This window comes from Aythya fuligula, chromosome 4 (genome assembly GCF_009819795.1).
Source record: "Aythya fuligula isolate bAytFul2 chromosome 4, bAytFul2.pri, whole genome shotgun sequence".
Lineage (NCBI taxonomy): Eukaryota > Metazoa > Chordata > Aves > Anseriformes > Anatidae > Aythya > Aythya fuligula.
Genome location: NC_045562.1, coordinates 6,242,030 through 6,267,796, shown reverse-complemented (window position 1 = coordinate 6,267,796; position 25,767 = coordinate 6,242,030). Strand labels below are relative to the sequence as shown.

General features: G+C 47.4%; 1 protein-coding gene across 2 annotated transcripts in view; it reads right to left on the bottom strand.

The window, feature by feature from the left end:
• CXXC4 (CXXC finger protein 4) overlaps positions 1–25,767 on the bottom strand; it is an 85,868-nt gene that overhangs the window by 4,261 nt on the left and 55,840 nt on the right. The window contains exon 3 of one of the 2 annotated variants that reach the window (XR_004253180.1): positions 5,528–5,812. Coding sequence is in view for 1 of the 2 variants with exons in the window: in XM_032186026.1 (XP_032041917.1) it covers positions 5,612–5,812 (201 nt within the window). In the remaining variant the exon portion in view is untranslated. Of the gene's footprint in view, positions 1–5,099; positions 5,813–25,767 lie in introns of those variants that run through there. The other variant, XM_032186026.1, reaches the window with a different exon arrangement.

The window sequence follows — 25,767 nt, the reverse complement described above, 5'->3', positions numbered from 1 at the left end:
AACAGATGAATTCGTGGTAATTTGTCATCCTTTGGGACCTCCGAGCTACCGAAAGGTGCTGACCTTTGCCATGCAATAAAAATGAAACTGGCAATAGGCAACACAGTAGATAATAATGCATTCTAATATATCTACATTATCTACCCCCATGCTGAATTCATGGCCCTTTTCCGTGTCTGGAGATGACAGATAATACCCAAGCTGCTTTATTACAACTTTTGGCCTCCCGCCAAAATTAGCGCTTCTAAAAATAGACCTGTAATTATGATCTGCCTCTGAAGTCGCTGTCTTGAACACAAGTCCAGAAGCTGCTGACAGCAGCCAGCGGTGGGTGCCTAGGCAGCATGGCAGGACAAGCATGTGGGGATGGGCCCTCCAAGGACTTTTTGAGCCCGCGACAATTTGCAGCTCAGTGACTTTTTGAGGTTTAAGAGCCCTTAAGGAAACTTCGTTATATGAATTTGTCCAGTCATTCTTTTTGTTAAGTCTATATAAAGTAAAAAGCGTCGCTAATAAGAGTCACTGCTTTAGTTTTTGTCTCTACCCCATTAGACTGGTGGGAAGATGACATTTTTTTTGGAGAGGTGGAAAGGACTCTTTCTTCTTCCATGGCTGGATGGCCAAGGTCTTGGTGAAATAGCTGCTATAGTTCTGCTGGGATTTCCTATTATCATTATTATTTGCTAGGTCACTTGAAGCCTGCAATGCTATCCCTTAAAAGGATTTAACATCTAAACATGTTAAAAAACAAAACGAAACAAAAACTCTATATTTCTTCGGCATGGCTCACATTCCTATTTTCTGACATTACAGCCCTAATTCTTTTGACACTTTGAAGTCTGAAGTCTATCCCTGTTGGCTATTATTAATGCCACCATCATCAAGGGGAACTGAGAGCCTGGAAGAGGAGCTTTCACAACCGCGCCGTGAAAGCACGGAGTGCTCAGCTGCTGTAGAAACATCTTCTGCCCGAGACTGTCTTGCTCTTTTGCTTTCATTTCCATCTTTTCCCATCCATGGAAGTTAATAAATTACATTAATTAACAATTAGACCAAATCTATGCAAGCTAACAGCAACTTTGTTCCAGATGGACTGCGGCAGATAATGAGGGACAGTTGATAGCAACTTTTTCATTTTCAAAGGGAGTCCAGTGGTGAAGCATGACTATGGCAGTTTGAGGAGAAGGAGGCAAAACAGCCTTTCATCTTTGCACGTCAGATGTCTGTTGGCAAATAACTGACACGAACCGGCAAATGGCACCAAAACAGATGCATATTTTTTGTCTGTTTGTTACTGTCATGCAGGCTTTTAGCTGCTTTATTGAAACCATGTGTATTGAGGTGATTTTTGTCTGTGATTTGATAGAATACACAAACACATGTTGATGCTTATGCATGATGGACCTACCACACAGTGCTGCATAGTCAACAGACACCTAAAGATCAGATGCTCTGGAAAAAAAAACACATTCGATGAAGCATGATTTTAAACAAGAATAGTTATGCCAATATAATGCCTCCTACAGATTCACTGATTTCCGTATAAATGTGCAGTTTTTGTCTTGAGTTGTGTAACCGTGGACACTATTATCTCTGAATGAGAGCGACTGCATGTCAATTAAACTAAGTTCCTATAATCAAGCTATCTGTAGTAGTGCAAAAGGCAAAACTTTCCTGGCAGCCAAGCTGGCCCTTGGCAGCTCTGAGCTGGCATTTGCATCTCCCATCTTTGGTGGAGAGGCTCCAGTTTACCATGCTGATAAATTTGCCCTAGCCCCGGCAAAGTTAGGTGCTCCTGGTTTTATACCCAAATATCCCTAATCGATTTCCACTGGGTCATGTTTAAATTCCGAGTTCATTGGCACACACCGTCAATGAGCTGGCGTGCGCTCTGCCTGCTCCGTTGCCATTTACACTGAGGGATGTGAAAGAGAAAGAAAGTCAGTAAAATATCCTCACAGAGCTTCTCAAATGAACAAATTGTGGAGTAGTATAAATCGCAATAGAAGCACTTTTTTTTTTTGTTGTTTACTTTTTTTTTTTTTGTGAAGCCTTCCTAGGAGCTGTGGCACAACGGGGGAGATCCTGCCCTTCAGAAAGTTAATGGGAAGCTTTTCAGCATTGCAACAGGGGCAGGATTTTTCTGTCTGTCTATCATCCTGTTCCTCCTCTGCCTCCTCTCCAGCACTCACGCGGTAGACAAAGAACCGTACCGCTGTTATTTCAGCTGTCATTTCAGAGGAAGAAGACTGACTTAATTCCCTATCACCAGGTCAGTTAATTGGCTGGCGGTCGTAAAAGGATAACAGTTTTTATTGTTCACTTTAATTAGACATAGGCTAGAATAAAATCATTTGAATTTTCTCAGAATGTGCTCTATCTCTTGGATAAAGCATAAAAGCTTATTTCAGTGGAAAATCATGGCTTGAGTCACATCTGGAGAAATCCTAGTGCCTAAAGTCACTGAAATAAAACTTCTTTGTGTAGCCAAGTGCCAAACCCGTTCTGTTTTCTGTAAGAACTGTGAGCAATATTAAGCGTATTTTATCCACGTTGGTTTATGGAAAAGAGGTTAAGCTCCTAGTTAGAGGCTGTAAAAACAGGGCCTGGGAAAATCATAGAAATAGATTATGTTAATTGATTGTGGATAAAGATGTGAACTGCCTTTAGGATCTACCGTTCCTTTAGGACGCTGCAGAACCTTACAGCTTCAGCACTGTGATCAGCATACAGCAAAAATGCAAGCTCTGGCATCTTAAGAAACCCTTTCTGGGCAGGGGCAATATCCAACCTGTTTCCAGAAGTGGGGCAGATAGATGGAGGGCTTGCCCGTACTGGTGCACAAGGATGCCGACCTCAGCAGCAGTTTGCATTTTTGTCTTATGACCACAAACAAACCTCCTGGAGATCATCACCTACAATTTTGGAAGGCAAAGGAATTCGGTAGCGCCAATCTGCTGGTCGTCTGACTCGTTGTGTGGGTACGCGTGTGCTGGCGGACGGGCCCAAAAGGGACAAAGAGGTGGAGGGGAAAGCCACTGAAAGGAAACACTTTTTTTTTTTTCCTTTCAGAAGTTCACAAAAACAGTCATTGCTGGCAGGTGCTCAGATGCACACAAGAGACAAAATCATTCTGCACTTCGCCAAAGTAACTTTAGTTCAAAAATTCTTCTGCAGCAGCCTCAAAATATTAATTTTTCTACAGCTGGTGGAGCTGGTGGAACAAAGCCTAGCCAGCTTTCTGCCTTGTTGAAGGCCAATGTTTTGCCCAATGAAAACTTCAAAATGCTGTCAGCATAATGCTTTGTCTTTCTTTTGTTTTCCTTTTTTTTTTTTAAAAAAAAAATTCTTTTTCTTTTTTCTTTTTTCTTTTTTTCTTTTCTTTTTTCCTTGGCATGACGTATTAAACCAGCAGAACTAACCTCATTCAACTCCAGTAGAGGACACACTTATTCCAGTATAAAACATTTTCTGTGTTTTAATGTGTGTTTTCTGGAAATAGGTTTAAGCTGTGTGGATAAGAGCCGTTGGATTTGGGGCATGATCTTCTCTCTGGGTGTGATGTCTGTGTTAGATCCTACAACTACAGCCTCGTTTCCCAGACGGATGAGAGCTGAAGCTGAAGAAGCTTTCCAGGATGTGTAGCCTTCCTCTTTCCCGTTTTCTTCCCTTTTTTTCCCCTCCAGTTTCCTTTCAGTAAGCCATGTAGATGCGCGTCCTTTGAAGCCAGGATGCCACTTCTCTAGGCATTGCTGGTACAAGAGCTGGAACTGGCAAAATACACTGACACCAGCTCCATCTCTCTGACCCTTTCCCATCCAGACTGTAACCTTTCAAGGAGCAGTCTGAGCTTGCCCTTCCTGTTACTTGGTGAAGCCCTCAGGAAATGGTTGCATTTGAAAATGCTGCGTTAGACCTGGTTTACCCAAATCCAACCTGTAAGTTGCTCGTGTACTTCCAAGCAACCCAATGCAGCTCTGCTGAAGCTGGTAGAGCTGCTCCAGTTCAGCCCAGCTGTAGGCCTGATCCATCTTTTCTCCTCTGGTTCTTTACCCAGCCCCTTTTTCTTCTTCCAGCTTCATTTCCCATCCACATTTACCAGGCTAGTATTTTGAATTTTTATGTAGTCTGCTTTCATTTACTGTTAAAAATGCATCTCCGGTATCAGGCACATCATTTTTAAGCCTCCATCATGCCGAGAGAGTTAGCAAAACATCAGTTTTTCACTTCAGTTCCCAACCCATATGTTTTCAAGTAGCACTAGGGAAACATTTTTTAAAAGACAGACTCCAGAGATGTCTTCTAATATCATCAGCAATGATAATCAAAAGCTGCTTCTGCGGAAGCCTGCGGGATTATCAGTCTCTCAAAAGGAAATTCAGCAGCTTTTCTTGCAGTAACATTTATTCTCCACCCTTCCTCCTGAAGCTATCGCTCACCTGGAGGTGGTGACACCCCGGACAACCCCATTTCCATGCGCACTGCCCATGCACATGTCAGGAGGGAGCCACAATCTGGGGCCAGAACCCCTCGTGACTTTCTGAGGGCAGTGTAACTCAGATGCTAATAGCAGCTCATCATAGCTCATAGATTATTCAAGTTATGGCTCATTTACAGTTGCAAAATACCTCTGAGGAAGTCTTTTTTTTTTTTTCCCTTTTCAAATTTAGACATCATTTCAGCTAGTCATGAGGGCTTGGGCTCCTCCACAAAGGCACACGTTGCATATTTCAAGCTCTTCTGGCTGGCTCTGCTCAGGCCCAGGGTTAATACAGCCTGGTCCTGTCCTGTGACTGGCAGCGTGCTGGCTGTTTATGGGGCCGTGGAGCCCAGCAGAGCCCTGCTGATGCCTGCAAAAGGGTGCCGGGTCCTTGGCTTGTGCATCCTTTCCTGGGGTGAACTCCTGAGCAGAATTTATTGGCCGTGGAAGATAATGTAGGGACGGGAATACAGCGAAAAGAAGCCATAAATAACCCATACAAACGCCGGCGGCTGCCCTTGCTTTCCTTGTGCTGCTGCAGGGCCGGCCCGCGGGCATCCCCAGCACCCCCAGAAGCAGCGCGGGTGATGCCCGGGGCTGCTGCTGGTGGGGAGCGGGCAAGGGGGCAGGATCTGACTGGGGCACGCGTGTGGGACTGGGACGGGAGAGATTGAAATGGAAATTTGAGAGCCTGGCCATAAATTTTGCAGCAGCCTAATTTTGCCAGTAGTGACGCCCTGGGCAGAGCCCGCGTGGCCCAGAAAGGAGCGGGTTTGAAATTTTCTCGAATTCCCTAATCCGCTTTATCAGCCGCTTCTCCCGAAACTGCTGCTGCTCCCTGAGAGATTTAAAGCCACAGTGGCTCCTCCAAGGCCTTTTCCTGATTATGATGTTTATTCTCATCCAGTCAAGACAGAGCAACATTAGCATGTGATTTACGGTGCGCGGCCAATCGCAGATACCAGCACTCGGCATTTGAAATTCAAGCAGTAGCTGCGTGCAGCAAACTGGCCAGGATCGATCCGGAGATAAAAAGGACGGCTCTACCTCTTCAGAAGGCAGTGGAGATTCGTATTCGAGGTCTGTCTGTCTTATCCTGCCAGGCAGGATGCTCTGCATCGCTCCTAGGAATCAGGGCGCACAATGACAGCCGCGTGGTTTCAGTACGTGCCCTGGTGCTGGCTTTAATTCCTTTCTTTTGTTCAGGCTTTTCTTTTTTTTTTTTTTTGCTCGCAACCATCCGCTTCTCCTCTCATGTTTCAAGTCTTTGTATGTATCTGTCAAACAGGCTGTGCATTCAGGACAGGTTTTCATGCCAAGGCATTCTTTTACCTAATGAAAACAAGTGAATAAAACATAAGAGAAGTACCTTTAAATTAAAAATAGAGAAACAAAACTGAAGGAAACCAATACCTGGAGGAGAAGGGGGACATTTATTTTCCAAGAAAAATGCCTACTGAAGGAATGAATCTCTATTTATTTCTTCTAATTTAGTTATACACATATAATTATGCCCTAATTAAATAAGGAAAAAGGACTATGTGTGGCAGAAGAGTAATACATGCATTTGTGAGAAGGCAAGAGAATCCAGATAAACTTCTAATAGCATGACATATTCATGCTGAGTAGTCGCTTTCCAAAACTAACATTTTCTCCCAAAGGCCCCAGTTTGTATTATTAATGCCATTTTTTCTTAGCTTGCATTTTCATTTCCATCTGAAAGGGTGGGAAGCAAAAATTTTTGGGAAAGTTTGAAGGGACTGAGTGCCCAGCTGGGACCACCAGTCCCATTTCACTGTGGGTTTGGTGCAGTGGGAACATCTGGGACCTGCCTTAAGCCAAGTGTGAGACTGCTAGGAGCCAATTGAAGCCTGCACCTAAGACTGGTGAGGAGCTGAGCCATTAGGGTTGTTTCAGTCATTCTTCCAGGTTTCTGCTGGCTGCTTGAATTCTCAGATGTCATATCCCAAATGTTTGCTGTCCCCCTTCTCTGTTTAATATGAATATCCTGTAATTGGAGTGTTGAGATCCTCGCTGCGGAGGAGGATATGGAGGAGGGACCAGAAGAAATCCATCTTTGCCGGGATGAATGCGCACCATACAGGCCAGCCTGGGCTGTTCAGATGTTTTATTCCTCCTTTTCATCTCCTTTGTGGAGGTTCAAGCAATACCAGAACACAGAGACCCCCTTTTAGGGCTTCAAACCCATCACAGATTCCCCAGGTCCACTGTGCGGGGGGGCTTTTGATGCCTCTCTAATCTCTGCGCTGCCGGTGCTTCTTGCCTATCTCGTCATGTGGGAGCCCGGGGAGCCAGCCTGGCCACGGTGAGGTGAGGCACAAAGAACCCACAAGCAGGCATGTGCTGTGATGCTGTTAGCTCCTTTTCAGAGGTGTTTTTAGGGCAGTAATTGCCACTGGCTGTGTTCCAGAAGGCCTCTGGTGTGTACCTGCTGTGGGATGGCAATAGATGAAATCTGCGGTACCCAAAGGCCCTGGCCTTTTTTGCCCCCGAGATGCTGCTAGTGATGGTTAGGGTCCCTAAAGGAGCAATATGAGGACAGAAAAAGCATCTGTGCTAGCTGTCAGGAGAGAGAGGGTAAGGTCTGCTGCTAGGGTCAAGCACCGTCTCAATGCGCCTGCCCCACTCCGTCACCCTGGGTGTTATCTTGGTATTGATGCTCCCCTGGCACTCCTCAGGTCCCTTGCGTGCGCCCACCCGCCCTATTTATTTCACTTGTTTGCCGTCCCAATGGGCAGAAATCAAAGCTTTCATCATCACCTTCCTGCCTTTACCTGAATCTAAAAATGTTCCTGTAGCAAGGCAAGCTTCCTACTCCTCCCCGGTGAATGCCATCTCCTCACTGGGCAGCAACAGGACATTTTAAGACTGTTTGGTTGCTTTCCTTAGAAAGATCTGAATGTGAACACATCACACATCTGTCCCACTGCTAAAGCTATCGATCAGGCGTGTAGAGATCGGACACTGACGGAGATCTGGAGAACTCGGCGTCTGTTTTCTAGGATCACGCTTCCTTTCTTCTCAAATGCAAGATTTGCAATTCTTATCTGGGAGCCTGTTTTAGCATCGAATATTACTGAAGTCAAGAATAACAATGAGAGTAACAGTCAAGATAATATTGACCTCTTCCCTGCAGTTGTTCTGATCGGGCCTTTAGAAATCAGTTAAATCCTCTCATCACTAGCTATATCACATTTCTGACATCTATTTAAATAAATCTGATTTTTGTAAACGGGGAGAATTTAAGAACAGATCAAAATTATCTTGGAGAAATATTCCAGACCTACCTGAAAAAATACAGGAATCATTTGTAGTCAGAAATGCAAGTTAAGATCAGAACGTTTGATTATTATTATTTTTTAATACATAGATAAATAAGATTTCCTGCAGGCTTGAGCAAACCCTCACTAAATCCATATTTCAATAGAGAACAGGGAAAACTGGACTGCATAGCTCTTAGGCAGTTTGGAGTATCTTACATCTCCTATTCATCTATTCGCTTTTTCACAATGTTGCCCAGAAAATGTTAGAATTCATGCCTTGGGGTCCAAAAATAGCTCAGGAAAGAGTAGTAGATAAAAAACCACTTCCCTGGAAAGCAAGATTTAAAAAAAATATATTCCATAAAAGTTATTCTCTGTAGATGCTCCAGAACACATTAAGCTAGTGGTGTCTAGGTTAAAAATAAAGCATTGAAAGAGAGCTCTTGTTTGCAGCTTTGACCAGACCTAGCTGTCTTTGCGCATTTACCTGGTGCTGGTAGGATTAATTATTTTGTTTTTATTTGAATTACTGAATTGCTGAAGGTTTGTATGTAATTGTAGCTTAAGCCTCTGCCCTGTGCTGAGGAGTTCCTTATGCGGAGAGCTAAGTGAAGTCTTTCTGGTTTCTGCAGGAGTGAGAGCTGGGACAGACGTGGCCACAACTAATTTATTCGGAAATATTTCAGTCTGTTTTGGGGATCTGTGAGACTACTGATTTCAGATCGTGCTTACCTCTTAGAGGGGATCACGCACTTCTCGGTGGCAGCTTTCCATCTCAGCGGCTCCTGAAAGAAATCTGTTTGGGGAATTGCCTTTCCTTATTTGTGCAAAATTCCTTTTATGCCATTAAGGCGCTTTGCAAAGGGAAACAAGATCCAAGGGCTTGTCGAGGCGCAGTTTGCGCTACCCGGTAGAGTTAGTCTCATTAAAATGGACCTCGTCTCCTTGCTGCTCCTGCACATGCTGTCAGTTTATCACAGATCATCTGACATCTCTAAAATGGAAGGCATGACATAAAGCAGGAAAAAGAGCTCGAGATTAAAAACAAAACAAAACAAAACAAAAATTACAGAGGCTTTGGGGGAGATGGCTCTCAGGAAAATGTGCCTGTACACAACCTTGTCGAGCCCTCGCAGTGCCTTTGTCCCCGTCCTGGGGAGCCATGAGCACTCGGGGCCACGTGCTGCTTTCCACCCTCACCCAGCTCCATGAGGTTTTTCGGAGCACAGGGGACTGCTGGAGCGCTGCCTGCTCACGTAGCCCCCGTAGGAAAGCTCTTCCCCAAAAATCCCCGTGAGGACCCTGCCTCCCTTCTCCCATGCAGCCCCAAAAGTGTTGGAACAGCCCCGGGGGGACGTGATTCGTGGGGCTCCCAGCTCTCTCGGCCTGCCTCACCCGCGCACCCCAAGGAGCCCTCGGTGTAGTTACACGAGCCTTCCAGCTCGTGTTTTTGACAGCACCAGGCCTAAATGTTAGCTTGCCCTTGAATTCTGTGCTGCAGGCTCGGAAGCGCCATAAATGCCCAGATGAAATAAGAGCACGAAACCCTCTGAGGCCTCCCCACCGCTGAGGCAGCCTGCGTGCGAGAGCCTTCAGGGTAGCAGACCCAGAGCCTGGTGCCCCGGGAGGTCAGCGGGGTCTTGTAGCAGGGCTGAGGACCGTGACAAAAGGCAACAAGCGGAAAATTACTGCGGAGGGGATGCGGGGAAGCCCCCGGGAGGGGAGAGGAGGGCCCTGTGGTGCACAGGGCGGTGGCCTGGGCCCGCTGCTGTCTCCTCGGCCCACGACGGAGGTGCCCCCAGGGGAGCTTTCGAGGGGAGACGTAAATTCTCCTGTCAGTGCCTGCGTGACGGCGGTAAACTCTTTTATTGCTCCTTAAGCTGCATTTTCCACGGTCGGTTTTCCTAGGAGACTGTTTCTGCATGCATTTCCCTCTCGCCTGGACGAGGCCGAGGCAAATCTGAAGGCAGACTGTTCCAGTCACTCCTCTCCACACAGCACGCCCCGCTCAGGAGCGGTGTGGGGGGAAATGGTCAGGGGGTGGATGGGAAGAGGGACAAAAATGGAAGAGAATATCCCACACCGGTGGGGAATTCAGGCAGATTTCAACCTAAAGTGGCAGAGACTGGAGGGCAGGCAGAGGGAAACAGAGGGGATGGCAGGACAGGAGGCTGCAGGACAAAGCAGCCCCTTTGTAAATGTATATACGTACACATATACAAGTGTGTTCAGCAGCCTTTTGCACCAGTACAGCAGTTCTCAGGCAGGAAATTTCTCCCGTCAGTGGCGCGATGCACTGCTGTGTTTACCAGCGAAGCATCAAAACGGGGAGCTGAGATGGATCTCAGAAAGAGAGAAATAGCTGCGGTCGGAGGACGAGTGCTGAACTAACAAAACCCACAGCCAAAACCTCACAGGGAAGTGTTGGTTTTGCTGCTTTTCCTGCAGAGTACAGGCGACATCAATTAATGAGTTAAAATGCCTAACGCGTCATTAGAGGAAAATTGGATTGAGAGGAGGGATGCCGGACCCGAGATGCCAGCTCTCTAAATTCCCAGCTGCAAATGCCAGGTTTGTCAATGAGTCTGCTGCTGCCAAGGACTTTGGAGGAAAAGCCCAGCTAATAGCTGGAGAAAATGGCATGGCACAAAGCTCCACGAGCGCTCGGACTGGGAGCCGTGTGTCCATTAGAGGAAATCAGGAAGTCGAAGCAGACGCTGTGTAATTTCTCCGTACTTGCATTAACCATATCCCCAACACTCCCAGCGTGGTTCACTTTAGTGTAATAAAGCACTTTATTCCGCCCCATCACAGCTAAGTGTCCTCGTCAGACAGAGTATCACAGTGGCTGGAATTCACTTTTCCATTAAGGAGATGGTGCGTCTTGCTCAGACATTCATCTCTAGCTCCAGGAACATGTGGATTACTTTAAAGAGGTCATAACTTGCTGATAAACACCCCCTTCCCAGTCCCAGAGGCACGTTTAATTTAGCAATATATACACACACACATATATATATTCATTTTTACTTTTTGGCAACTTGCTTGGCAAAATATTTTGTCGAAATTGCAATCTGCTGTTCCAGTTGTTTCACTGCTTGGCGAATTGTTTCTTTCTAGGCACCAGAACTGTTTTCCTTGCGATGTTTCATTGCGTTAACTCTTTGGAGCCACAAGAGAGCTGGCCAAGTGTGGGGTTTTGCTTTTTGGACCTGGAACAGCTCCCTGAAGCGCAGAGCCTGGACCAGACACCTCCCAGAGGTGCTGCCAGATAGGACAAGAGGCACCAAGTTGTGCAGGAGGCAATGGATGTGAGCTGGCATGCAGGAAATTTGGATTAGATATTAGCCAAGATTTTTTTTCATCAGAAAGGCAGTGAACAGACAGGAGCAGGACCCCACAGAAGCTGCGGTCTCTACCACTGGGGATGCTCAAGCCCGTCTAGACAAGGCTCTGTGCAGCCGGGTTTAATTGGCACTGCTCCACACAGGGCTTGCCCTACATGACCCTGAGCTCCCTCCCATCCCAAATTACTCTGCGAGTCTGTGATCAGCACGGAGAACACAGGGGACAGGAAGGCAGCGTCGTCAATTCAACCAGCTCTCCATGGGCTCCATGCCAGAGCCAGCTGAGACCAGGAGGGATCCTCAGATGTCCTGCGCTGACAGCCAGGTAGGAGCATCCCTTCTCCGTGTTTCAGGGGCAGGCTGAGGGCTTCCCATCTCCGATCTTGCAGCATGTCTGGTGCACTACGGGGAGCTGTGTGTGACGGCTCTTGGAAATCTCCAGCCAGCAGGGCCCGAGGTTATCGCCACGGGGCCACGTGGCGCTCTCAGTTCTGCTGCTACCACCACGAGGTTCGGCCAGGTGCTGAGGGCTGAGACCACAATTAATCCCGGAGATCGCTGCAATTCATTTCCCTGTCAGACATCTCTGCTAGCCTTTTGCTCCTCCGAGTCATTTTAACTCCTTGCTGACATATTCATATATCGGCCTTCCCTTTCGTGTCTGTAAAAGCATCACGAGCGTGTGCGGGCAGCAGTTGGTGTTATCACGTAATTCTGCTGATAAGCAAGGCCACCTTAAGCCCTGCTGAAACTTAAATGCCAGGCTATTACTGCGGCGTGTTTACTCGCACTTCTAGCTGCATTGTACTGTTTGGCTTCCTAAATCTCAGCAGGGAAAGGACAGCTTAGCTCCCTTGAAGGCTGCGCTGCTCTAAAATGATGACTGTTGCTGTGGGGGAAGGGTTGCGCTCTGTGCAACATGATTTGTAGGACCCTCTATAAATCATTTACCAGCATGCCTTCACGGCAAGCCACAGGCTTGCAATTTGCGGCGCTTTAAGGAATGGAAGCAATAACAACACGCGAAGGACAGAAAAAAAAAAGAAAAAAAATAAAAAAAGAATGAAGAGACGGACACCTCAGAAACCCTCGGAAGACCAGAAGCTTTTATTTAAGTCGTGAGGACAACCACTGAAAGCATTTTAATGGGCGAGTGCCTCCTGCGCTGCCACCGCGTGCCGTGCAGAGAGCGGCGCCCGGGGAGGGGGCTCGGCCAGCCCCGCGGGAGCGACCCTTGCGTCTCCCCCTCGAAGGCTGCCATAAATCACCCTGCCGCGCTCATCAAGTGGAGCCGAGCGTGCAAACCCAGCTGGAAAAATGAAGGGTTTGGGAAGGGGAGGGCAGCACCTCCCACTCCTGCCGCCGGTGTGTGGTCAACACCGCAGCAGCCGCCGGGGACCTAGCGCGGACCTGGGCTGGAGCGGCCTCCTGGCAGCGTTCCTGTGCCAAGTGGAAGTGCTGACAAGGGGGGTTTTAAGTGATAATTAATGTCAGTCAGCATTATTAGGGATGGAAGCCCTGTCTCAGAAACCACTTGCCTTTCTGACGGTGGATTTGGTGCGATGGCGAACCTCCTTCCACCGCCGGGTGCCTCACTTAGTGGCGTGACGCAGGGTGGTTAAAAAGCGAGCAGTCCACAGGACCGGTAAAGATTGCATTAAAGGGATGAAGAGCTGATTTCACGAGTTACTTTCGAGTGGGATTCAAGCAGGTACTTCCAGAAATGTCGAGACATTGAAGGCATTTTCCACCCGAGAAATCTTAAACTCCGCCAATTTGCGGATGTGGCAGGTAAGAAAAGAGCTGTCACAAGGATGGGGCCAGGAGCATCAACCACACTGACGGAGCCAAAGGCTTCCTTTTTTTTCCCCCATTTTATTGCCTGAAAAAACAGACCTGGAAGATGAATTTTATGATTTTCCCTGGACTGTGGTCCTTACCCAGGGCTCCTGCTGGAGCTGGGACAGGAGGCACTGGCTCAACATCCCGCACTAGGTGCCAGCTCTCCGCTAAAAGTCCCCGAGAGAAATTAAATCACACCGAGGGTGTTGTAAGATAGGCTAGCTCAAACAATCACATCTAAATACAGGCTAAGGGCAGCAGGAAAACCCTGCAACAACTGCATATGGTTTCAGGGCACAGTGGACAAGCAACTGGGGGAAGACACAGTAAAAAGAGGTGAAATGGTCCCTGTACACAAAGGGAACATGAGCAGATTCAGGCTTTTTAGGCTGCGTGCAGTCTCACTGAGGCCAGTTCCTGACGCTGCGCTCAGCTCCAAGGTTCATCTTTTTTAATAAGAGTGTAACAAAATTGGTGACTGCACAGAAGAAAGCCACAGCAAGTGCCACGAAAATGATTTAAGAGCCGAAGAAAGTGCTTTAGAGTGAGAAACATAAAGAGCGCAATCTGTTTAGCTTATCAAAAAGACGACCGAGAGGTGGCTTGATTACAATGTACCATTACCTTCGCGGGAAGGAAACAGAGGGAACTGTGAAGCTCTTTAATGTGGTAGATAACAAGAACCATTAGCTGGAAGCTCGAGACAGACAAATCGGAGGCGGTAGGGATGCATTTTTAAGAAGGTGGGTGAAAAGCTCCGAGCAAGCTATCGGTGGAGGTAATGAATCCTCTGCCTCGTGGTGTCTTCTGATCAAGATACGCCGCTTCACCTGGCAGAAGTCACATTTTGTCAAACACATCATTGCCATCTCCTCCGTTTTCACAAAAGCCATCCTTCTGCATGCCTAATGACCGAGAAGCCATGTGGCCGTGAAGGCAAGGGAAAAACAGACGGGCCCAGAAGTTCTCCCTGGAATATTTTGAAATACCCAGTAACTACGGCAGATTTCCAATAATTCAAGAAAGCGGTTTGCACAAAAAACCCTGATCCGTGATCTTTAAAGTCAAGTCCTTCTGGGTCACGAGCTTCTTTCTTGCTGTTCCTTGGAGAGAAGCTGGCAGAGACACACCGGCGCTGGAGAGATTTGTCCTGTTGCTGCAGCTCCTGACGGCAGGGACTGCGAGATGAAAATGCTTGAGAAGGCAGCCAAGGGCACAGGCAGTGACAGCAGAGGCCAGGCTGCAAGCACGGGTGATAGCTGCTATAATCACCGCCTGTACAGACCGTAGCCCAGGTGAGACCAGAGGGAACGTTTTCTTCTGCATTCATACCAGCATTCACACTGCAAATTTGGCCTTCCTGTGTCAAAGAGGTGACACAGATGACCAGGAACAGAAACTGATCCTGCTTGAGGGACAGAGGCTTCTCTTCTTGTGAACACATGCCCACAGTTCAGTAGGAATTCAGATATTTAAACACTAAAAGAATATCTGGAGATGGTTGAAAGGCATCAGTATGCAGTGGATTAAGTAGGAGCTGTGGGTGCTGGCTCATATTAACTTCCATTTGAGTGCCTGCTACTGATTCGAAGTACTTAAACTAAAGATGCTAGAGACCAGAAATGTGAGCTGATTTCCCACAGCTGTGCTTGATCTCCGTGTCCCAGGAGAGTAAAGAAAGCAATAAAAGCTAATACTGGCCAGGAATGTGCCCCTTGTGGCAACGCGCAGGGAGCAAGCGAAATGGAGTTGAGAGCTGCTCCCCCGCCCCACCACAGCAACTTCTGTAGGCGAGGTCAGGTTTTGCACCGTTTTCAGAGTGGTTTTGGAATTAATCCCAAAGGTGCAGCAGCAGCAGCCGCAGAGCTCTGGGTGGGAGAAACGGGGGAGAGTCAAGCTGTAATGCAAACAGCCAGGGGAGAGGCTGAGCACGGTGCTGGAGCAGCAGACGTGCCCAGGGCTCTGTCACGGGGAGGAATGTTTGAGAGCGAGGCATCTGAACCTGCTGCTCAGATTCCTGCAGCCAGCCCGAGACGCTGACATGAGTGAGGATTGACTGTGCCCGTGTTAATTTAAATTGATTGCTCAGTGCAGCGTGAGGCCCTCTCTCTTCCTTCCCTGCGTGTGGAGGCACCGCAGCACCAGTCACCTTTACAAGCCAGGCTGACACGGGAGAAAGAGGCTTAGGAGAAAATGAGCAGGTATTTTTTAATGAGGTGAGGAAACGGGGATTTCCCCTGTTTTCTAATCCAGAACCTGTCTGGCAGAAGAGAAAGGAGGACGAGGAGACGGGGACAGGCTAGGCGAGCCCTGAGCTCCCACTGGATCTCCTTCTTGCTCTGCTACACACGAGTTGTGTTCTCCCTTGTCTCCTGCTCATGGACAAATCCCACGGGCACAGCATCGGAGGCCTCCTGCTTTCCAAAGGAGAAATAACTCAGGTGAACCACGAATTTACTCTGTGGGTGCTGTTTCCTGACCACTTTTTCTCTAATGTCAGCCTCTCTGAGCCCCCTAATGTCATCGAGGCTTTAGGAAAGTGCCTCAAATCTGCAAGCAACATCATTTGCTAGGCTATCAGCGTTCCCCATCAACAATGAAACGAAAAACACAGCTTAACAGACAGCGAGGCTACGGCAGCTGGCAGTGCCACGCAAATCCAGCGCTCTTGCTGCTGAGTTTATTAGACATTTTATAGTCCTGGGAACTAAAGATAATGGATCCCGTTCCCATATGCTGCATCAACATGAGCTGGGACTCCGTCGTGCCATTGATCTATGAGGCAGCAGTGAGTAAGACCCAGACACAAATACGAAAATGAATCAATCCTAAGCTGTTAAAGAGACACCACGAAGCACTTTCCCGTTTTCCGTTCTTGCTTTCTAATCTCCATCCTGCGAAATGCTCTCCCAAGGGCTCTTAAATACAACAGTTTGCCGCAGACTTTGGGATCAGGTTAAGAGAAATTGCCCCCGTGGATCGGGGAACAGAGCTGAAATGTAGAGCTTATAACCCGTAGCAGGCACTTGTGAGCTCTTCCCACCCTTCTGCAGCAAAAGCCTTTTTGGGGTTCCTCTCATTTTAGTAAGTGCTGTGTGAATATGTTCATGCAGGTTTTCAATGCAATATTCACTTCAGAGTTCACAAAGTTGTTCTCCTTGCATGAGTGGAAAACAAATTTTGATTTATTTCCAAGTATAGAAAACTGCAAATATCTACAGGCCAGAGAATAACTTTTACCTATTTTTATTTTTTTTTAAAAAGGAAAGGGGCTGTAGTCTAAACCTGACCGATAGTGAGTTCTCTCCCACTCACTACTTTAGAAACTGTGATACCTTCTGGTTTTAGTATATGAAGGTGCCATGGCTGCTGCAGTCTCAAATCGATTGATATTGAACCTGCACCCAGTGCAGTCTATTTTAGACATTTAAAATACATCATACTCAATACCAGCAAATCACTTTAAAGAAGCATGCAAAGAAAAAATCCTTAAAAACAGCAGCCACTCAGCGGGCACCTCCAAACGCGAAACAAAGACAAGAGGAAGATGCCATGAAATAAAATCAAAGCAGGCAGAGGCTGCCTAGCTGTGTACACAAAATGAAAGTTTCGCCAAGACATTATGGGATGAGATAGTTTGGAGAGTTACTACTCAAATGCAGAATTATGAAAAGCAAAGACAATCAGCTCGCTCCACCTGATTACGGATTCCAAGTGGATCTGATGACAGCCTCAGGCACTTTCGTGGCTCCATATGTCCAAAATCTCTGCAAAATCTCGTCGAGTGGTGTTCAGTATTTAACCTTGCTGCGCCCTTTTGGCAAGGAATCCGCTCCTTGTTTACAGGGGCCCTGCAACGCAGTGAGTGCTTTTCAGTAATTAATATCAACTGCAGAACTCAAAAAGCTGGAGAGGGAACGAAAAAAGAGATGAATGCATTCATTAGTGTAATTCACTGCTGAAAAAGGCCTGCTGGTAAATTATCCTGCACGTATCTGGGTGGACAGGCAAATAATGAGTCCCTCAGGTTCATGGGGATTCCCCGTCCCACCTGGGAGAGGACCCAGTTGCTTTGTACCTTGACTTGTTCTGTTCCTTTGGAGAGTGGGACACAGCAGGTGCTTAACAACACAGCGAAGTTTTTGACCTGTGGTAGAAGCAATGTAATTATTTTGAGAGGATTAAAGGGTACTAATGGCACTGTCTGGATTTATGAGAGGAGTTAACTTAATGGCTCTGTGAAATCCAGACTTCGCTCACGGGAGCAAAGCAGAATAACTTGACCCACCTGCACAGATTCACTGGGTGCAGGGAAGGCCTCGAGCTTTGCGGGATCCATTACTCACATAGCAGGCATTTTATCAGTCCAAAAAATGCATTTCAGTTTTCAGTCCTAAAGAAAGATTAATAGGAAAGAAGCCCTTTATGACGCTCCTTGGTAGGTTGACTCCAAAGAATACAACCAAATGTAGGTGCAAGGGGAATAAACCAAATGTTATTTTTGGTAAAACTCCACAGCTCCCAAAAAGAAATCATCTGAAGACTCCAGTATAAGATGATGATCTGATGAAAGCGTTCAAGAGAAGTTAGCAGAAGCCTGTCTGAAATCTCTAGCAGGGTCACGACTGGGACTGACACAGGCAACACCTTGCACAGAGCCCAAAGGATCACTGTGAAGGTTAAAAAGAGCCTAAGATGAACGTGTTATGAACTTGTTAGCCTTTTACTAGGCTCTCTTCATTGCTTACTTAAAATCCTTTTTTTTTTTTTTTTTTTTTTTTCTAAAAGAGCTGTCTTTTTTAAATTATGTTAAACATGGCAATTATCTCAACCCCCGAAGCCCAAAACACTGCGATGGTCATCCAACTGAACTGCATACCCAAAGATGCAGATGGATTCACAAGTGTACATCTTAACTACAGGCAAGAGTGAGGTGAGCGGTGCACCGTGCGGCTGGGGACTCAGGGGGAGGGTGTAAGATAAGCTGAGTTTTAGCCCTAACTCTGCCATTCACACGTGGCTGTTGGCACAATTCGGCACTTGGTGTTGCCGTGTTGGGTTCGAGCTTGTGTGAGAAAACTTAAGAAGGGTCACGACATGTTGGGAACCACAGCAACACTTACGTTCGGATACCACAGATATAAAAAGCTTCACTCAGCCCAGACACGAGGTCTGTTTTGGCTCCTACAAAACCAAGCACCTGGTTCTTTGAGAGATTTGCAGGGAATTGTTTTCCTGACGGGTTTTCCTTTGCCCCCATATCGGTTCAATAAGGATGGCAGAGGACAAGCTGGCGGGCCGCCTGTCCTCACAGCCACGGGTCCTGCAGCTGCAGTCCCACCGCATCCCCACGCTGAGCTGTGCAAGCCGTGGATTAAAGCCAGGATGCAACCCAGCAGCATCTCCTTTACCAGCCACCAGTAGGAAAATAAATAAGACATCCCACCGGAAGAAAAGAGAGTGATTTCATGTTTACGCTTCCAAGGGAAAAGGGAATTTGAAACAAACAAAACATCTTTTTTTTTTTTTTTTCTTTTTTTTTTTCTTTCCCTGCAGAAACTCTGCCTCCTGTCAAAGCAGGATTGTAGCGACACCGAGGGCTCTGTGCAGAAGTCTTCTGTTTGCCTCTGCATTTGATTAGCTGCTTGCGTCGCGTGTTTTAATTTCCTGCGGTTGAAGCACATTGCTGTCATGGTGATAGATGCTGGAGAAAGGAGAAAAATAAATAAATAAAAGTTCAGAGCACTTTTGACCAAGTCTGCACTAATTAGTGCATAAGGCAAACAGACAAATGTTTTCTGGGATTTGTGTCAGCCGGATCCAGATTCCTCCTCTGCCTCTCAGATACAGCAAAACCCTTTCTAGAAACTGAAATAAAGAAAGACGGCAGATGGTGCTGGGAATACTCGGAGCACGAAGCCTCCATTCAGAGCCAGATATTAGTAAGAAGCCACCCAGTGAACAGGCACTGCCAGGCGGCGAATATTGAGTGAGATGGCAGTGGAGAGGTGAGGAGGATGCTGTTGCAGAAGGACCGGTGATGGGCTCAGCAGAAACCACTGAGGACGAGATGCACTGAGCATCGTGGGGACAGCTGATCTAGCAGGGCTGTGTGGAAGTGGGAGAGGAAGAGATGAGGACTGTCTGGCTGCTGTGTGGGACAAGGCAAGGGCTTGGGAGGATGGAGATGAATCTTGTTGACATTGCCTGCAACGCCAAAACAAATGGCGAGGTAGCACTCTTCTCTTCTGGATGTTTTTAAGAGATCAACATAAAAATAATTGAAGTTAGCACAGGGCTCAACCAAAAGCAGCCTAACAGTTTTAAATGCGTAAAACAAAGACTGTGCTCTGAAAGTGAGGAAAGAACTTTTCTGTTTGTCAGTGGGAAAGGGATGCATAAAAATAGCTCTTTTCCCAAACCAACAAAGAGTTATTATTTATTGTAGAGCTTCTACCACAAGCCATCATCATCCCCTCCTGGCTGACTTTCCTGCAGAGATTCAAAGACACAACACGTATCCTCCAGCCATGTAATATTGCTGCTGTTGTGCTGGCTATGTACTTCTGATCAAACTTTCTTTGATCAGAAAATTAATCTTAACTGGAAATAGAAAACTAAAGGGATATTTACTGGACACAGACAATATTAAATTAGCAGATGTTTAGTAATTTTTTCCAGGGCACCATTTTTTCCTCAGACAAACACAATCCCAACTGAGGCTATAAAAATAAATTCTAATCTCAGTGATAGCATCTCCTGCCATATTGCGCTCCCACCTGTACACGCATTGCCATGCAAATTGGCCCAAATACAGCCTTCCTTTCGGCTAAACGACTGCCTACCCGTTACTCGAAATGGATGTCGATTGCCTGATACCTCGTGGCATGAAATTTTGGTCTTGCACAGTCTAGCCTGTCAGCGTTGACTTTAACAGCACAACTATCCACCATGGTAACCGAACCGAAATCCAGTCGTTCACGAATGGCCCCACCATCTTATCTGGGTACCTGCTGCACCGTCAGCTGTGGTATATATCCTTTATATACCATATCTCCTTTCCTCCTCACCACGGGTGGTCCAGTGGCACAGGAGGGTTGGGGCAGCTGACAAAGAACTGAGAAACTGCTGAGGAAGGGGAAAAGAGACACTCACAGCCTACAGAAAGCTGTGCAGAGCAGGGGAATGCAATGTGTGGAGGCCAGCACGGCCTGCCCTCGTTTTGTGCCCAGACAGCCCTGCCTGCAGCAGATGTGCTTGGCAAACCGGCAAAGCTGAGCGCACCAGTGAGAGCAAATTGGATGGCTGTGAGGAAAAATACATTTTGCTGTGGCTGCACCGCTATGAAAATAGCCTAACGTGCCTATGGGACTGCCCGTGAGTGTCTAACTAACACAGCAGGCCGGAGAGAAAGGTGTCAATTTGCTGTGGCACAAGGGACGCATGCAGCAACTGGCGGCAAAGACGTGAACGTGAGAGGCTGAGTCCATCCCTGCATCTGCTGCAAGGTTCAGGAGGAAACAGTTCAGCACTGAAGAAGCAGTTCAGCCGGCCTATTTGTGTGCCTTTCCCAGCACACAAAAGGGTTTGTGATGGGGGGCTCTCGGTGCTGCTGGGGGGTAACAAATACCCCAGAGGTGCCGTGGCCAAAGCACCTGAGGTAGGCCCCAATGCCACGTCCACACCAGCTCAAGGAGCAGCCTGCTGGGCAAGAATAAGCACCTTCAGAGCTGGTCAGCTGCTTCTGGTGTTGTTCAGAGCAAGTTTGGAGCTTCAGCAACCAAATTCTGCCTCAGATTCCCTGCCCATGTCCTCTGTGATGTGGCTGCGGCAGCACGGGCCCAGCCAGAGAGCAAGCCTCTTCGCGATACCTGGACACCCTTCTGCTTGCCACGTGGAAATGGCACACAATTGGACTTGAAGCACTTTAGGACAGCTCCAACGAGGAGAAATATTCACCAGAGGACTAGCTGGGAACCCTGCTTCTGCTGAAACAAAGCGAAGGGCCTACCACAGCTCCATCCCGCCAGTGCTGCTCTGCCTACCTCACCCGTGAGTCCTGATCCGCATTTCCTCCTGTTCTCAGATGCAGAAGGTTCGGGAGAGTTTTCTCCAAGGCCACAGCTATCATCGGTCCTATAAATGATTGCAGTGGCACCAGCTCCTGTCCTTGACTGTGCTTCTTTGTCAAGCGAGGCAGCGATAGCAATCACTCCGGTGTTTAGCAAACCCGCAGATCACTATTGCCAATCTTTGTATAAACAAGAACTAATTAATCTTCACCGCATCTCTCTAAAGAAGGTAGGTATTATCATTTATTATCTCCCCTGTTTTACAAACACAAACTGAGATGGCAAAACAAAACAAAACAATAAAATGGTTTGCTGAGGGCCAAGCAAGATAAACACGTTGCGGGCAGCGAAGATGGTTTTTCTCAGTGGGAAAAGGCAGAGGGCGAGATCAGCAGGCTTTACCTTAATGCAGATAATGAAAAATAGTTGTCGGATTAAATAGATACCTACTCTATGAAATGGAGGCTTTCCGCTGTGAGAATGAGTAAAACAGCAGCCAGAATATTTTACTAATTTTATTCCCTGCAAAATAAAAAGGCGAAGGGCCAGTGCAGCAGCTGCACGCATTTGGTTTTGGTTTCTAAAAAGAGCGCAGTTCCCATTTAGGCTTCAAAGTGGCCGCCCTGTCAAAAAAGCTCGCTGACATATTGAACCTCTTGACATTTTGATTTTTAATTTACCCTGAAATATTGCAAAGGGATCAGTTAAGTGCTCAACTTCATTTTTCTTTCAGCCTGCTGCAGTCAGATGGCGTGGAGCTGTATCTTTAAAATCTTGCCCCATTTTGTGCGTAGAAGGGACATGGAAAATTGGCTTTCTGTGAGTGCAGAGGCAAGAAAGGATATAGAAAGCTTGCTGAAAAAGAACTGAAAATTGCCTGCTTCGCCGTAGCTTTGTCTCAGCGAGATGCTCCTTGTCTGCTGCAGAAATAGCAGTCGCTTCCTACTTTGTTACTGCGTGTGTAAAAATTACACTGTCCATTTTAAGAAACTAATTATGAGTGCAGATTATTTTCATATCTGGTCAAATGATGAATAATGATTGCTGCGCCATATCCTTGCAAAGCACTTTAAACTGATTTGAGTACATAAGCCTGATCTTTTAAAAAATCTTAACAAGAAGTAGCTGAAATTACCCTTAAAAAAAAAGGCACTCAGGTGGCAGGTCATTTCCTAGCTGTAGGAGGCAAGAAGGGGAAAGGCAAGACAGCAATAAAAGCAAGGGGAGAATTTCCTGGGAAGGAGCTTGAGAGACATCCAAAGGGAAATCCCTTACAGCCTCCCAGCTCCAAGCAGGCAAATAACTAGCATTAAATTGTCCTTCAGCTCTTCAGCTCGCTTTTTCTTTTCTTTCTTAGGAAAGAGCCTACACAGAGTGCAGTGCCCTGAATTTAGTCCCTCTTTATATTATTTGATAAACGCCTTTTCCATATTTTTCCTCTAAATCCCAGGCGCCAGTTGCTAGCATCTTAAAGCCTTCTCCAATTAGGCAGCTTAGTTAAAGAGCAGTATCTGAAAGTTGCCTCTCTTCTGGGTGGGCAGAACACAAGGGCAAACAGCTTGGAGACAGATTTAGGCATTACCAAGGGACGAGAAAACGAAAAGCAAAGCCAGGAGGGCTCAGAGCAAACCAGTGATACCTTGTGCTGCTCCTGAAGCCACAGGAAGAAGCAGGGATGGCTCAGCATGTGGCAATATCTGCGGTGCAGGACTTGGTGTGATTTACAGAAGTACAAAGAAGGGGTTGTCAGATGAACCAGAGGTGTGCTGTTGTTTCTGGAAGTCATTAAGCATATCATTGAGAAGGGAGCTGGACCTGTGGAAACCTAAATGAAAAAGGGTTCGTTGCCAGGCCACATTTGGGGAGCATGCGGTGAACCCAGAGACAATACCAGCACGAGATGGGGACGACAAAAAGGCACCACTGCAGAAACACGGGGGTTTTCCTGGCTTCCTTTTCATTCATCTAGCTCAAGAGGAGTGAGGTTTGCAGGCAGGCTGTCTCATTGAAGTTTAGGACAGATTTGTATTGATTTGAAGTCAGAGTATTGCCGAACTAAGTGAACCTGCAATAAACTAATTTTATGCCAAGTTAAGCCGCTACAAAAAAAATCTCGCAGTTGTTAAAATGAATTGGCATTTAAACAAAGTAAGCATAATTTGATAAAACTTCACTGAGAAGGTGGGGCTACCCATATTGTGGCCCGGCAAGAGCGTTTGAAAGAGTTATTTGTATAATTCTTGCCACACAGAAAAAAAACCTCTGGATCTGAATCTGTAAAGCAATGCCAAGTAAAAAGGGTTTTATGAACAGATTTAAAAAAAAAAAAAAAAGTATCCTGATTACAATCTGAAGGCCTAGCTCTAATTCTTTGACTAACATAATTTTCTATTATAGTATAATTCACTATTCAGAAAGAGTAAGGTAGCAGATAGTGTCTAAAGCCAAGACAAAACTACAAGATGGCATGTAAAATAACTGTAATTAAACAATCAAATGTAGCAATTAAACATGAATGATTCTTTATTAGGCTGAATGAGGATGCCAAACAAGGCTCCACAGGTGGCGAGTTTATTCCCCCATGCTCGCTGGTGTTTTCATTAGCAGCTCTTGGCACAGCCAAGCACGCGGATCTCCGTGTGCCTGTAAGAGCCAGCCCACACGGAGGTACTGCTCAGACCCAGGAGGATGTGCAGAGATCTGGAAGGACGGGATTAAAGGACGGCGTGGTGGGAAAACCAGGCGAGAGAATGATGCTGCTGCTGCTGCTCTCCTCCAGCAGCAGAGGCGATGGCGCGCTGCCTTCGGCACGGGGCAGCATATTTTTGAAGAGATTAACTGGGAAGAGCTCGCAGGAAAGCACCAAAGGTGATAAAGGATTTGGAAAACAAGACCTGCGAGGGAAAGGCAAAGAGAGCTGGGCGTGTTTAGCCTGGAGAAGAGCAGGCTGAAGGGACGCATAACTGTCTACCAGCACATTAAGGGACATTATAAAGAGGATTGGGACCAATTCTCATTAGTCAGTGAGGACAGAACAGGAACTAATGGATCTTAACTGCAGTAGGCAAAAAGGAGGTTAAACATTAGGGAGAGTGTAATTCTGGGGTGGACCAGGTAATGGAAGAAGAGTCCTGGGCAGTGTCAAGAGGGCTTGGGCAGTGGGCACCAGCCTGGGGGTGCCAGGAGAGACCAGACACCAGGCCCCCAAAATCAGTGGGGAAATCACCAGGAGTGACGGAGAATGTCAAGCCACTCTGCCCTTGGTTCCCCGCTCCTACTAAATCAGGCTGCCCAGAGCCCCATCCAGCCTGGCCTTGAGCGCCTCCAGGGATGGGGCAGCCACAGCTCCTCCGGGCAGCCTGTGCCAGGGCCTCACCGCTCTCTGAGGGAAGAATTTCTTCCTGATACCTGATCTCAAACTACCCTCCTTCAGCTTAAAACTTGCACCTCCCCTGGCAGAGATGCCCCCAGGCTGCATCTGCTGGGAAAGGATCCCTGGAGCATCTGGAGGCCTCCTGCTGCTGGCACAGGACGTGCGAAGCTCTCCGTGCCCCTCAGCCCGAGCTGAGGGCTGGGTCACCACCCTCCTCCACGGCGCCTTGTCGTTTTCAGTGCCACATCTGCTTAAGGTCCTCTGCAAACAAGTGTAGCTTAATTAACAGCATTAATGTGTCTGCCCGGGCACGTGCTGTTTCATTTGCCGGAGAAGAGGTGGAATGGTTTCACCTGCACTGACTCGGAGACGGATTTCAGCTTCACCTCCTAAAACCCTGTGACCTGAGCAGAAACACACGCTTCAGAAAGCAACACAAGGCATAAAAAAGGCGACTTGCACTGTTTGCACCGGTGTGCACGGGCAGTTCTCCCAACTTCTGTGACACCTGAGGCTTGGTCTCGTTTTGCTGAAGATCTCCCTTCACTTTTCTGGGCTTTGGGCTAAGGCACAGCGTGCTGTGGTGCTGGATGTTTTGAAGAGCTGGGAGCCTATGAGGGGCTGCAAGTGTTGGCTGAACTGCAGCCACGCCGAAGCCAAGCTCCTTCTGCTCCCCATAGTGCAATATTCACCCGTCGGGGTGCAAGACCTGAAAGTTGCTCTTTCCTTTACATATCTGCCAAGTCTTTATTTACCATCCTGGATTCTGTGACATCCTGCCAAGCATCTAAATCAGTGCGCTCTCTCGTGCCGGTGCCGGTGTTTCCGCAGAAGATGGATTAATCTTTTTTTTTTTTTTTTTTTTCCCCCGCTGATCTGGGACTTTGGGGAGGAGGCAGATAGCAGACGAGAGGGGATTTAAGCCTTTCTCTTCACCTTTAAAAAAAAAAAAAACAACGCACACACACACACCGTGCAGCATTGCTCTCCCAGGAGTAGGCCCACATGATTACTGCAGCCACAGCCACATCATCAGAGCTACAGAGCTCGGCGTTGTAGATCATCAGCCTGCTGTCACGGCCGTGATGTATGATGGAAAAAGCCATCCATCTGTGAGCGCGCGGCACAAAGGGCCGGGGCTGCAGCCACGCAGCGTGGCAGGGGCGACGTGCACAGCACCGAGCACTTCCCGACCCGAATGGACGGACGTAAGCGTGGCAAATTGAGCCTCGTTAGGAGGAGCGGGGAGCGTGATCAAAGCTGCTCCCTCGCAGGTCTCCAAGATGGCAAAACGCAGGCGTGCTCGTGGCTTCAGAAGCGACGCCTCCGAATCCGGCTCCTGCTTCTTCCGCATGCACACCTCTTTCCC